The sequence below is a fragment of the Rhyacophila brunnea genome, unplaced genomic scaffold, assembly GCF_057557595.1.
Source record: "Rhyacophila brunnea isolate RB1 unplaced genomic scaffold, BYU_Rbru_1.0 scaffold_6, whole genome shotgun sequence".
NCBI classification, from domain to species: domain Eukaryota; kingdom Metazoa; phylum Arthropoda; class Insecta; order Trichoptera; family Rhyacophilidae; genus Rhyacophila; species Rhyacophila brunnea.
The window spans coordinates 19,380,980-19,396,580 of NW_028233276.1; the positions used below are offsets into that span (position 1 = coordinate 19,380,980).

The following is a 15,601-nucleotide window of genomic DNA, read 5'->3' on the forward strand; positions in this document are numbered from 1 at the left end:
TAGAAGGGAATACCACTATTATCATGGCTCTTGTTATGTATGCATAGATTTACTGTCTATGGATATTGCAGCGTTGCCATGTCTACTGAAATTTCAGTAGATCTACTGATATTTTTGGCAATATACTGAATCTACTGATATTTTCTGAAATCTACTGATATTTCTCCATTTCACAAAATTCCCACCAGCCGGGAAAAAAATGAGCCATCTTTGAAAACTTGGGAACCTGCGGCCCGCGGCGAAATATTTTTCCTAAAAAAAACAAGCCGACCATGAAAATCTGGGAACCTGCGGCCCGCGACGAAATAATTTTCCTAAAAAAAACAAGCCGACTATGAAAAATTGGGAACCTGCGGCCCGCGGCGAATTTTTTTTCCTAAAACAGAAATCTACTGATATTTTGTCGAATCTACTGAATTTTTTTTACACATTCTACTGAAATTTAAAATTTTGACTTGGCAACACTGGGATATTGTGCCGTTGTGGAATATTATCTATGTTTTTGGGTTGACGTACAAAGATAATATTTACAAATGACGTGTATGGATCGTCTTTTAAAAAAATATATCCTTGCATTCGTCAGCATTAATAAATCGAACATTCACACTTATCTTCCATACGTGTCTTTTTCATAGTAGTGTAAGTTGCCAGGCGTTGATAAATTTCTCTTTATTGATTTATGTGTGATGAAATCGGCAAACCTGTTGTTTAAATCAGGTGTATTTGCATTTTAATTAGGCCCTAGGAGTGTCGTGCTGATAACACTTTTGCCGGTTTCAGAAATCATGTGTGGCACGGACAAGCAGCTCGGGGCTCTGAGGGCACTAATCCTCGTCGGAGGCTATGGAACAAGACTTCGACCCCTAACATTGAGTAGGCCCAAACCTCTGGTTGAATTTGCTAACAAACCTATTTTATTACACCAAATAGAGGCGCTAATTGAAGCGGGAGTTACACAGGTCAGTATACTATCATCTACTCACTATTATATTGTTATACCTAGCTTTATATTCCCTGAAATTGGTTATTACACATTTATTAAAACCAAATAATTAAAGGCATGACACACTATTGAGTATTGTAATAAAATATCGAACAATAATAATAGCTAGAAAATCTGAACAAAGAAATCGGATTTTATTATCTCTGTTATAAGTACATAATGTTATGACATCATTTTTCAATAAATAAATGTGCGTAATGATTAAGCTAAACATGTTACTTTATTTAATTTTTTTTAATGTCACAATTCATACCTGTATGTAAATTAATTTTGTATTACATCATCCTCGCGGTCATTTTATAAATACGGTGTGGGAACAGCCAACAACCAACCTTTAAAAAAATACTGCAGTCACCGGAGGCATTGAAGCATAGCGTTAAACCTTACTAATTACTCACATCCCCACTTGCCCTTCTCTCCTGTACTTTTTCTTCTTGTCTAGTGCTGCAGACTGGGGAACTTTGATCGCTTCAAATAGTTTCGTCCAGTCCTCCGCTGTGTACGCCACCGCCACCATGCCTGGTCTTTCAACACTTCGTTTCCCTTCTAATTTACTAAAAATGACACGCTTTGTCAGTGTTTGTCTATTAATATGTGTCACTTGGCCGGCCCGTCGCAACTGTTGAGTTTTGATAAATCTGACGGTCGCCAAGTGTCATTGAAGACAGCATTAAATTGATGTTGAACCTAATCATTCATTTTTACGAACGCTCTGGGGCGTTCATAAACATAATACAAAGGCGCATTTATTCGAATACAAAGGCTTCCTATATTATATCGAGCGCGACACCGGTGTCCCGTCTGAAACTGAGAATACTCCGACAAGTGAACACGACAGACTCGTCAGTATGAGCACTCTATTTATAGACAATGACAGGTCATCCATAGACAACGGGAGGGGCGAAAAGTAGGACCTTTCGTGTAATGAATCGGCTTCCTTCTTCAGTGGGCAATGGCCTGACAGTATCACCTGTTTTCTTTGGATGCAGTCTTTTCATAATAAATATATTCTAAGAAATAGCAATTTCAGTAAATGTTTGTTATTTTATTACATAAACGATTAATTCGAGGGCTTAGTGTCAAACAACACTATCTACAAAAGTGCAACTTTACAGGAGAGCCAAAAATCGTTATTTTAGATTCTTGTAACTCAACAAGGGAAATGTTTATTTAAAACCTAATGTTAATATTTTATAATTTATTGTGTATTGTACATTTATCTTGCTTATGATGATGTTAAAATTTATAGGGATAGTTTTAAAAAAATATGAAAACAAGGGTTACTTATGTAGTTAGCGTTAAACTTTACTGGCGATTTAATAAGAAATTAGAAAAGATTGACATAACGTTGTTTGACTATCATGTAGCCGTAAATGTAAAATAACGTTATCTCAAAAAAAAAAAAAAAACACTTTTTTGTAGATAACGTTGTCTGACTTTAAGCACTCAAATTGAGCTTAACCACACACGGCAGGTGTAAATTCCATTATTTCGTCTAATATAATTAAAATGTATTTTATTTATTTATTTGTTTATGAATGGTTTATACATACATGTATATTTTTTATATATTCTTTTTAACTCTACAACAGGCCATGAGGCCCAATAAACAGTAATGCAGTGAAACAGCAGTGTAGATAGTAATAAAGTAGTAAAGATAGTAATAGAGGTGAAACCATCACAAACACCCAGACCTAAATAAATCCCATAGATATAGGTCAGCGCCTTATGCACTAATCGCCAGTGGTGAATGTCTACATACAAATTTAATGTTTAGCTCTCTCTTTTATTGTAATATTTTGAATTACACGCGTAAATGCTCCTGATTGACAAGTGGTAACTTGCCTGCCTATAATGTCATCAAATTTCTGGTAAAAATATATGTGTTAAAAAAACCTGTCCATGAGGCGGCCAAGTAGATAAAGAGAGAATGAAATTGAGGTGTTTACGTTAGGAGCTCAGCTTATAATCGTCTTATACTCCTTTGACAATGGATGAACCAATCTTCTTGAGCTGCCATAAAATAAACTGGATTAGAGGTTTAAAAGAGAAGCTGTTAAGGAAGCCAAATGAAATAGTACTTTTTTAATAAACCAATTCTTTTATTCAACGAATGATTCACAAGATTTGAGAATGTAACATTCCATATACATATAGGACATACATAACTTGAAAACAATAATAACGCAATTTGGTAAGCCTTAATTATTGATGTAGGACCTACTAGTTTAAATTATCGCAATTAGGTAGGAGGCTAGTGGTTTAATTGGTTAAAGCATATTGGCGCAATACCTCGTTGAGCATTGTATTTTTTTCAAATGTGATTTTTTCTAGTGGGTATATATCTGAGGTGTTTTGAAGTTATGTATGTTCGAAATAGTAAATAATGATGTGGTTTTCTTTCAGGTAATCCTAGCAGTTTCATACCGCGCTGAAGAAATGGAGAAAGAATTGAGTGCGGAAGTTTCGAAACTCGGGGTTACACTAATTTTCTCACATGAAACGGAACCGTTAGGGACAGCCGGTCCTCTCGCTCTTGCCAGAGATATTTTACTTGCTAGTCCAGAGCCATTCTTTGTGCTTAATTCTGATGTCATATGTGAATTTCCATTTAAGGAATTGGCCAAATTTCATAAAAATCATGGAAAAGTAAGTATTCTATCTGAATAATGAAAATTGTCACAACTCTATACTTACCAGGCATCTCCAACGCGTTGATCGCAAGGTGGATTTTGGTTAATTGCGCCATACGTCCATAGGCAACATAAGCAAAAAATAAATTTTGAAGGGGAAGCATTAACTAAACTATTTTTATTACCTTAACCAGCTTAACTGAAAATCATTTTCAAATTAGCCGATAACTGCATTGAGTGCCCACAAAGAAGAACAAAACTTCTCATTTTCACGACGAATGAGAGATTGGATATTTCTTTGTGATAGTGAAGTGTTGTTTAATTTGTGTTACCTCAGTGTCCTCAGCCAAATTTAATATGTGTTCATATCAAAGAATGCCAATGGGAGAGTGTGGTAGATCACTGCCGATTTATATATTAGAATTAGACAGTAGACCCCCGCCTATTTGAACTTAGACATGCATGGTCTATTATACTTATCTTTATCAAATATGTAATAAATAGATTTTCTTGTTGAATTGAGACATTAAAAATGTAAAAGATAAGGTATACATGACACTTTGAAAAAAATGTTTCTTGCCGGATATGAATTACGGTAACTTTATAATACCTACACAATTATCTGTACCTATTGATAATTTCTAATATTCACTGTTACCACTGCCTTCTGTATCTCTAAAAGACAGTGCCGTTACTCATTATTGATCAATAAGAATAATATTTATAGTTTTATCTTTCAAAGATGAGTAACATAAAACAATTATTGCTGTATCTTTACTTAAAGTGGTAATTTAATGCTAAGAATAAGCATGTTATGACTAGAGTTGGGTATTTCCCGAGAAAATCTCAATCTCGAGATTCGGGATTTCGCAAAATGATGAAATTTTGAATTCTCGAGATTCGGAATTTCCAGAAAAGAATTCTCGAGATATCGGGCATCGGAGATTTAAAAAGAACCTGAAAAAATCCTAAAATCATCGGAAAAGTTTTTAGTTTTAACAGTTTTTATTTATGCAAGAAGACAAACAAAATAGAAGTAGGAAAACAATAATAATTCAAAATATAACTTATTAAAATAGAATTTCAAAAAACACAGACTGTCAGTCGCTGCGACTGACAATCGCGTACGCTCTTGAGACACGAAATTCCCTGATGTTGCAAAAATTGTGCTCATTTTGAGTCGACATCGGCTTAATTGTGTTAAATGCCCCGATCAGTCTTTGAACGCTTTGTGTTTTATGTCCACTTTTTTCATATAGAAAATCTTTTGTTCAATTAATATTTGATAATAAAGAAATCCCGAGAAAAGATTCTCGTGATCCGGGATTTCCCGAAATGTTCAAAATTTAAATTCTCGAGATTCGGGATGGGAAATCTCAAAAATTTCTCAAGAATTCCCGTCGGGAAATTCCCGAAACCCAACTCTAGTTATGACTAAGTCCTAAAATTCTTTTCACTTGATTAAAATTAAAATGGTTTGCTATAATCAATTTTATTAGGGTAAGTTTACCAATACTCTCTTTAAAATGCTTACACCTTCATAATTGTTCATGTATCATAGCAATAATTGTAAAATAAAAGAATAATAATCATCAGAAACTAGCAGACCGAGCTGACGTTAGCCAGCTGTCTCACTAGGTCTTGCAAACAGCTTGGCATCCTGACAACATGGTAGTCGATTTTAATGTTATTGTAAATGGTGCGGTAGTTTTCCCTTTGGAATGGACTTTCGCTCACCTCAAAAAGTTTGATATTTCGCTAATTTGTTACCATAACTTTGCATTAACGGATGTTACAACATTAGAAGAAATCCCGAATCTCGAGAATTCAAAATTTCATTATTTCAGGAAATCCTGCATCTCGAGATTGAGATTTTCTCGGGAAATACCCAACTTTACTAGTTACAGTGCATGCCTGCCAGTGTCAAATAGATTCATTCCAAGCGTTTGTGGGAATCGAAAACCTTTTTATGAAAATAATTTCGGAACACTTACAAAGCCTATAAATAGAACTAGAGGTACACCATGGAAATCTAGGATGAATACACAATATACAATTAATCTAAATTTCAATTGAAATTTAGATTCACTAAAGATGTCATTAAAAACGCAATATTGACAATAGATATTTTGGACACATACAATCAACATATTTCTTTCATCCTCGCTGAAATTCACTGCTAATAGCGCCTGTACACATGCATAGATTTACTGTTAACAATAGTGTGTAAATTGAACTATCACGATAATAACTAACCTAACCTTAACCCCCCCCCCCCCCCCCCCCCCAATATTAAATTCTGGGTGCGCCACTGCTAGTTGGAGTACTTCAACATAATTGATAAACTAATTTTGTGTATAATCTATTACAGGAAGGAACCATTGTTGTCACTAAAGTAGAAGAGCCGTCGAAATATGGTGTAGTTTTGTACAAAGATGATGGAGAAATACAGAGCTTTATCGAAAAACCGCAGGAATTCGTTTCAAATAAAATTAATGCAGGTGAAAAATTATCCATACTTACTATAGCTGTAAAGTGCAGTTACTATTCTTCATTTCAGCCCAGAGATTTACTCATTGACACACTTCTATTTATGTAAAATTTATTATATTTTGTTGAATCTGTATTATTTTTAATATGCAATGATAACAATGATGTTGAAGTAAACCTTCTTCAACAGAAATGGAGCCTAACTGAAACTTTTAGGGAAACCAAAATAACCACATCTTTAAGATAGAGGGTTTCTTCGACTACAATTTTGGTAATAATTAATATTTGACATCTCGCACGTCAACCCTATGAAGTTTTATCAATCTATTGCAACACTTACCTACATTTTTATTCTATAGGTATCCATTCTAAAGTTAATTCATTTCACAGGTCTCTATATCTTCAACCCTTCGATTTTATCGAGAATAGAATTACGACCGACGTCCATAGAGAAAGAAGTGTTCCCTGAAATGTCAAATGAAGGTCAACTGTTTGCAATGGAGTTGGAAGGATTCTGGATGGATGTTGGTCAGCCTAAAGATTTTCTCACAGGTTGGCAATTGTGTTAGATATGTCATTTAAAATATCGTCAGTCTATCTTGTATTTTAACTCATAAATCCTATTATGGTAAATTTTACTGGATACGCTAGTATTATCGAATATATACCTCTGTGTAAAATTCTTGTACACGTAATGTCTAATTATTTCAAAAATCAATCCACAAATCGAGTTTGTATGTGTGTCCTCTCTTTTAGTATCTCATTGAAAAAGAAATTAGTTTATATTTAATGGGGAGAACGAATATTATATTATTGTTTGAATTTATGACGGTTATTTGTTATATTTATTAATGTGCGGATAGTCACCCATGTTTACCTTCTCCTGCGTTCCTTGACGTTTCATGATAGACGACAGGCTTTGAAAATTTCATAGCTACTGGCTCTTTCAGCAACATCCAATGTCCGATTTGGCAAAACAGGTCTCATTTTAGACATCATTTGCCATCGAGCAAATTTCAATCAATTCTATAGAGAATATTGGTTGATATATAATAGAGTTGATAGCAAGTACATAACCCTCAGTTTTTTCAACAAATTTTTGAGCTGCATTCGCATTCATACACATAGCAGGAATACATCTTACCACACTCCCTTCCTAAAATGTCAAGGAAGGAAGGATAAAAAAGACCTTACAATGACTAACCAAATCCCAACCTCTGTTTTTTTATTAAATTTATATCCTCACCTCTATCTGTACTTTTTCGCTTTCTAGGCATGTGTTTATATCTGACCAGTCTCCGGCGGAAGAGTCCAGATATGCTTCATTCGTCCACTGGAATAGTCGGCAATGTACTGGTGGACCCCACTGCCCGGATAGGTAATGGATGCCGCATTGGACCCAACGTCACAATTGGACCAGATGTAGTCATAGAAGATGGTTAGTAGAATCACTTCAAATTATTTCACTGAATCATTTATTGTTAAAAATATCGACATAAATTATACTAATGGTTTTATAAATGCGTTTAAAAATTAATAAAAGTAAAAAATCTTAACACCACTGCACATGCATGTACTGAAATATGACTATATTCTAAAACATTAGAGCGAGAGGTTTAAAAGAATACTATTTTATGTAATAAAAATACTTTATGCAGTCATCAAATGTTTAAAATAAATATAAAGATAATAAGGCTTCAAAATTATATAAATAAATTATCTACAACGTTTAAGGAATGTCCAGGATCATGCTTTGAAAATACAATAGAAGCTCCATTTTCGCTACGCTGAGCATGTCCGCCCTTAAATAAAAGTATTATAAATATTATTTATCTCTCTAGATACTTTTATCTAAATTTAATAGCATTTGTAGAATAAATAATATGGATTATTTTTTATCTACTTTCATTTTTAAATCACAGATGGCCATATAATGAAATAAAAAAACGCACATGGAATGCTGATTTGTAGTCATAAATTAAACAGAATATTCTTCATTCAGTACTCTGGTTTCCCTTCAATACGTATAAATCTTTCGCCTTTTACTAAAGATTTCCGTGGAGGGGAGCACTCAAATGAGTCTATAACCAATTTTTCGAATCCTGCCTCTGGCAGGAACTTAAACATGTATTTATGCTATGTACCTATTGGATGTTTGGAATAATTCCAGTCTAATTATAGTATTTGTGCTATAATTTTATTAATATAAAACAGGTTAATTTTGAATATCTGAAAAAATTTGTAAAAAGTATTACAATTTCCATATGATAAATTTATCCACCATACTATAATCTTGCAATAATATAAGATTTGGAGAACTTGGAAAAAAATTGCCTGAAAAACATAAAAAAAATCGCTTGACTTGGTTTAAAATGAAATTTCTTGAATTCTTCAGTAAGCACAGTACTTTACTTTTTAACACTCCCCATTACCATGGAGACAAATCAGTTTCTTGAGGGTCATTAAGGCGAATTCTTTGCCTCAATTTACGATCAAATGTGACTTCAACGCCATCTAAAGGCATCTACAGGCATCTACCATGAATTTCTAAAAATGTGTTACTAAAAACTTTCGTCGATCGCAACCAGATGGCAATAAAATATAAAATAAAATATTGTGTGTCGCCACATATTAAAAATCACAAGCTTGATAAAAATGCATTTAAATTTATTATATATTTACTTACCTATGTAAAAATATTTACAATTAATATTTTCCCCATAAAATATTTACAATTCTAACATATCTATTTGATTTGATTTAAGTGTTTATGATTTTTACATTTTGTTTACCGTAGTTTTTTTTACAGTGGCAATACAAGGGTATCCTGTCCAGTCAATGAACCAGATTTTTTTACGTTGTCAATACGAATTAATATAAATATTTTTCTACAGTAAAATTCATTTATAGTAGTAAATGAACATTTAAGTACAAATGTTTATAAGATTGAGTTTAATCTTGTACAATTGACAATTACATCGAATTTCTACTAGAGGTGGAATAAAAGAATGATATGAAATGAATAGCAAAACAAATGCCATTCGAATTATTATTAAACAAAATAAGGAATATACAGTTGTACTTGGTTATTACTAGGAAGGTTGGACCGGCTGAATGTGCTCGTTATAAGCGGTACTCGTTATATCAGAGAATAGGTATTTTTATTGTCGGCGAAAACAACAATTAGACACTTAACTAGTGTCATAAACGTAATCTGTCCCCGGCGGCATCCTGTCCGATCGGATTTTATTGCTTAGGGTCGAAATGTCTTTAAACGATCAACACATTACCAGTATTTTAGCTCGGTATATCCGATAAGTATCTCGTTATAACAGTGAATAAAAATGTACGGAGAAAATCATATACCAAATGTCAACGACTGTTTCCTCATTACATCCGAGATCTCGCTATGTCCGAGATTGTAATAACCGAGTTCGACTGTAGTTATAATTATGACAATGTCGATATTATATAGACATCCCAATTCATTTCGTTTCAACCATGTCCAATCCTAATGGGTTCATATGGGCCTCCACAGAGTGGACGGTTTGTATTAACTAACTAACTATATCTCAGATAAGAATAAAGTAAGACACGCAACGAATTGAATAAAAAAAAAGTTGGAGGTAAGAAAAAACGTAAATAAACATGCGAACAAATCTTGATAAGCAAACCCAAAGACAAAATAAGTGACAAATTAAAAAAAAAATTGTAAAACGTAAGAAAAAAATTTAGAATTTGAAGTAAGTGCACCACTGATTACATAATATTCTAAGAAAAAGACAGAACGTTATTTTTTTTGAAAAAATCTAATGTCGATTTTAAAGAACAGTGCAAGATAAAATAAAAGATAGTTTTATTTATTTTACCTATAAATGTGTAAGTGAAATGGATTTGGAGATATAAAAAGAAACCTTATTGGCCCAGTGGTTTCTAGGTGTGGACTTTTGTAATTCCCTGAAGATCTCGAATAAATAATTAAAAATTATCAACACCTATACCATATTCCTAGGTATCTACTATGATTGAAAAGTAGATCTTAATTTTTTGTATTTATGATTGCTTCATAAAAAAACAATATTTACGACTTTATGATGTAGCAGATAAATGAGCAACTAAATAGTGATCCAAATATTATGAAAAGTTCAACTATCAAAGCATCACGGCATAAAATTAGTAATACCACGGTTATACACAATTTATTGTACCTACCTATTGTTATAATTTTCTTAGTTCATTTAATCGTTTTTAATTTAATTTATTTTCAAATTCACCTCTTATGTGTTCATTCACTGAATTGTTTACCCTATATTTTATGGAGACTAATAATAACTTCTATTTTCTACATACTAAATTATCAACCTCCACTTTTTGACAGGACGGCATACAGTTATATAGGCACGTAGATAATAATTTTAAGGCCGTAGACAGGAATGAACGTTTGATGGCCCAAATATAGTACAATAGTATGTATGTAATTAAAATTAGGGTATAAGTCGGTTATCCTGGATACAGCGGCAAAGACATTTTGAAAATAGCCTATATACTGGATTATTTGTTAGGATTACCTAATCTAACTTAAACTAACCCAAACTAACAAATAATCCAGTATATCGGCTATTTTCAAAATGTGTTTGCCGCTGTATCCAGGATAAACATATAGAACAAAAGTTAGTGAAGTGGAAGTTTGTCGAGGCTGTTTTGATCGGGTTAATTTGTCTTTGAATAATATTGTGACTAGAAATTTTAACAATTCTTATTATTTTTAACATTGTATATTGTTCATAATTTTCGCGACTACCACGTGAATAGACGATTTTTTTTTTACTTATAACATTTTAAACACTTAACATAAATATGGATAAATTGTACAGTTACTAGACAAAGATTAAATTTGATGTGTGTCAGAAGTATCTTAGGCATTTTCGCTCGTATGCTTTCTTTATATTATTATGAAACTATATTTATTTTAAAATCGCTTTATAAAAGGTAGGTACGTCAAAACAGTAATAAATATCTGAAATAATTACACAACACTATTTCAGAAAGTGGAGGTTGATATATGTAGTCCATTGACATATGCTCCAATATCGCAAACAAAAATTATTGACAGCAGAATTAACACAGTTTTTGTCTTCGTACCTGGCGAACCTTTATTTTCAATGTATGTGTGTGTGTATGTATTTTTTAATCTATGCAAGTACTGTTTCAAAAATAGTTCGATTTATTTCCGCGTTAGCAGCATATGTCGATAAAGTCTTGTCAAATATTCATTTTATTTACAATCGATTCGTTAATATACAAAAATACAAGATTAAATTTAAATAACTAGCCTAAAAATTATTAAATAATATTTTTAATAGAAACGCTAATCGTTTTTTGCGATAAATTAAGTCTGAACCGAGATGTTTCGATTTTAATTGCATGCTTTCTAACCTCTAAATCGATGTTTTTTAAATTTGAAAAAAAAGATATAAGGATATAATAAATTCCAATTAACGTTGATAATAAATCTTATGTCATTCATTCTTACCACCCGATAGAAATGTACCGAATTTGACACGTATTTTTGGTATATAGAACTCCACGATACATCTTAATTTTTTATTTTATTTTTCTCATTACTTTTGAATATATATTTACCGATTAATAAACTTTTCTAGCTATTTTTCGATAACAACTTTACCTAGAGACATCACCTTAATGATAGATATCTCCTGCATTATTATGTATATGAATGTCTGATTTTAGCTATTTGTAGATAAAATACTTATGCATGAAAATAAAAACCTATATATAGTTTAATTGAATGTTTTCTATATAAAATAGATAATCTTTCGAAAGTCTAATCGATATTTTGATACAAAATGAATCAGTTTATTATGAAAGGGGTGGTGATATTTGAAAAGATATAAGTTAGAGAAATGCACATCATCATTTCGTAAAGATGAGACAGTATTATAAAATTTTATTTGTTAGAGAGTAATATTGTGTGTTTTCGTTTGACTATTATTTCATGGACGCAATAGGCTACAAGTTTGAACAACATAATATCGGAATCTAAAGTGGGCACTTCAAGAATTTGACAATTGCATCTGACAGTAACCGCCAAAATGACTCTAATTACAATATTATTAGAGTTCATTTTTGTGATTTTAACTTATACTATTATACACCCTTGTATTAAACAATATTGAGCGTCCAGCGCGGTGACATTTGAAACGGTGACGGTGAAATTTTGAATTATGACTCTTGTATGCCAAAAATACTAATATATTTTTTTATGAATTCAATACGTAAAACATGCTGTGTCCTATAGTTTTTTCAGAAATACTATTATTTTTACACCTGTATACTATATAATAGCAATACAGTGGGTCGGGTTGCTTCTTCATCAAGTATATAAGTAAAGAATCTTAGTGAAAAAATAGAACCATAATAAAAAGTAATAGAATGTGGAAGTGTTAAAAAAATTATCCACAGGCCTCCCATGTCAGCGCCTCCTCCACTTACTTAAAACTGCCACTACCTGTGATGATCCTGACATTTGATATTAATTTACTTGTTTATTTGTTATTAGGTGCCTGCATCAAGCGCAGTACGATCATGCGTGGCGCCATTATCAAGTCTCACGCGTGGCTAGACGGCTGCATCGTCGGATGGCGTTGTGTTGTCGGGCGCTGGGTGCGAATGGAAGGCTGCACTGTCCTCGGCGAAGATGTCATCGTTCAGGACGAACTTTACGTGAATGGGGGACAAGTTTTACCTCACAAGTCTATAGCGCTGTCCGTTCCGGAGCCACAGATTATAATGTAGAAATCCGATTGTCAATAATGACATATTACGATATTGAATTACATCTAGAGTGTAAGCTTCCTATGACTGTGATGCGCAATCATGGCATTAATTATATGTTCCGCTCTCACAATCAAAACTTGCCAATTGGACACACAAACTGACTCAAATTTCATACAAGTACAAAAACTCTGGAAACAAAAATGGAATTTTCCATTCTCGTAAAATGTTGGTAGGTCATTAAAAATGTATTATTTCTTTCTTATGGGTATAACTATTCTAAAATTTTATTTGTTTTCGGTACTTACAAAATATACAAACATTTTAGAGTATTTTTTCAGAAATTATTAAAAAAAATATTATCCATTTTTGTTTCCAAAGTCCTCAAATAAACGAAATGTAGCTGACACTTGTTTATGAAATAGAAAAAAATTCATTATCTATTTATAATTAATATTTTACATTCCATGAATCAAGAAAGATATAATTTTACTCTTGCAGTTGATAGAAGGAAGTTAGCTTATTTTACCTATCCACTGTGACCTTGATATGATGTATTGAAAAATATAGTTTTGACTAGATTTTGATAGATTTTCTTATTTCGTTACTTTCGATCCATTTAAAAATTAGTATTAATGGTCTAATAATACGTAAAATAACCAGAAATATGTATGTACATTTTAATTCAGTTGTATACTTTTGTATGGTTGTCCTAATTATTGTTTCAACAATTAAATCACATTCTCATTTGTATCTGGTTACAGTAACTTTCTTGCAATGTTTTTTGGAAGTACTATATTCAGTATGATCCATATAAGTCACTAAATTCTCATATATCTTTGAGCGTAAAATCTATAGTTCGGCTAGACAATGTTGATCAATTTCTATGCAGCTCTATCTTTAATACTTAATTGAAGGATGTTTTTATATCTCTCATTATCTATATAATATAACAATACACAGAATAACAGCAATTCTCTTCCGTTTCTGCATCAAATACTTATCCAACAAGGTCTTGATGTCAATGAATCGTCTTGTCCATTAGAAGATGCGTGGGTACTATACAACCCTTAATCCGTACATCAAGTTAGGATAGATGTCTAACATTGCATATTAAGAATTTGTGGTTCGCAAACATTCGCATGTAAAACTATAATAAAATTATTGTTTAATACATTTTTTGCTAAATTGTGTAATAGCGTCAGCTAATAAAATTGTATAAACCAAAGAGAATAGAATTACAGATAATTACTATAAGAGATTTTTACATTTTTGACATTGTTTGTATGAACTATATTTATTAGTAATTAAATACTTTTTTAAATAAAAGATCACATAAGATCATTCTGCATCAGTCGTTATTTATAAAAGTAATAGTTTAACGATGGAAATATATGAAGTGGAAACATTGCATGTGTACTTCTCGATGGTTACAGTGATAATAAATATTGGGCAGTACAATTAAAATATTTGTTTAATGTAATTATTAGGAATAACTAAAGATGTTAAAAAAAAACCATCTTCTATAGAGATGGAGCCTAAACCTAAGAAAGTGAAGCATAAAAAACACAATTTTGTTATATTTCCATGATCCGAAATAACCAAAATATGTTACAGATGTATTCTGTTTGCAAAATAATCATCTAAAAGGTGAATCTTTGATTTGTTTCCTCTCTTTTGTCTGAAATTCGAACTCATGGTGCTTTGGGCCAGGGTCATGCAACGTCGCATTTGTGAGGTTCACCATTATTAATGTCACAATAGCATGACGGCTCAAGGAATTATTTAATTTACTCGCTTGGTCGCTGGTACACCAAACTGAATCTTGCTTCAGCAATTTGGCCTAGGAAACCACAGAAAGCTCCATCTGGCAGGAGAAGGTTTCTTCAATATCTTTGCTAATAATAACCCTTTTAAAGGTATGTATTTAATTTCTTATTAATAATTTTGAATTAATACGTAATTATATATTTTAATAAACATTTTTTAACCATGTACATCACAAGATATATTAAATTTGTTTATTTCTAAGCTACTCTTTCTATAATGTGTACATGTATGTTCCAACTACGCACAATATGTATAAGTAAATACAATGAAATTCATACATATTATTTTTAATGGTTTTCTCATAAATAAAAAGGTACAATTATTAAACAAAACCACAAAAAACTATGTCACATGCCGAGTCTATTGTGAGAATTGGAGATGATAGTTTATTTATGAATCAACCAAAAATACAAATTATATAACACAAGGTGCCATACTATTATACTGTAAATTTCATTAATATTTTAGACCTTTTATTGGCTATTTTGCCATTGTATAAAACAAATTAGAAATGTGTCATGTCACAAACTGAAATTGGGCATTTATAAAGTGTATTACAATGTTTATTTATTATCCACGGTCCACCGTGGCCTTTAATCGAATATGAAATTACTTTAAAAATTCAAATCTCTTATTGAACCGAATGTTGGCATACCTAGTACATAACTGTAGTTTATTGTATATTATCTTTAATTTTACTTTTATCCCACCTTATATGTAGATTTTAAAAAGTATGGTTTATCTGCACTCTACCGTAATAAAGTTCGTATTTGTACCAATATGTATTTAGTTCATTTTAGGAATAATAAATTATCTTCCAACTAAACCAATCTTGGGTGTGTATTATGGT

The 15,601-nt window shown here is 31.9% G+C and overlaps 1 protein-coding gene and 1 non-coding gene across 2 annotated transcripts; both read left to right on the forward strand.

Moving 5' to 3' along the window:
• The first annotated feature begins 479 nt into the window (after positions 1-479).
• Gmppb (GDP-mannose pyrophosphorylase B) lies at positions 480-14,419 on the forward strand. The gene is made up of 7 exons (XM_085956338.1): positions 480-639; positions 781-959; positions 3,410-3,652; positions 6,008-6,137; positions 6,517-6,678; positions 7,400-7,564; positions 12,707-14,419. The coding sequence occupies exons 2-7, from the start codon at positions 786-788 to the stop codon at positions 12,940-12,942; spliced, it is 1,110 nt and encodes a 369-aa protein (XP_085812464.1). The 5' UTR covers positions 480-639; positions 781-785; the 3' UTR covers positions 12,943-14,419.
• LOC147065355 (U5 spliceosomal RNA) lies at positions 8,128-8,244 on the forward strand. The gene has a single exon (XR_015071852.1). It is a non-coding gene; the product is annotated as a U5 spliceosomal RNA (small nuclear RNA).
• Positions 14,420-15,601: the final 1,182 nt, after the last annotated feature.

What these genes read in the sequence shown, in the direction of transcription:
- Gmppb (XM_085956338.1), top strand. Translation starts at nt 786, where the DNA reads ATGTGTGGCACGGACAAGCAGCTCGGGGCTCTGAGGGCACTAATCCTC. An exon ending in TTCATAAAAATCATGGAAAA is followed by an intron (nt 3,653 to 6,007) that starts GTAAGTATTCTA and finishes AATCTATTACAG; the next exon opens with GAAGGAACCATTGTTGTCAC. An exon ending in GCCTAAAGATTTTCTCACAG is followed by an intron (nt 6,679 to 7,399) that starts GTTGGCAATTGT and finishes TTCGCTTTCTAG; the next exon opens with GCATGTGTTTATATCTGACC.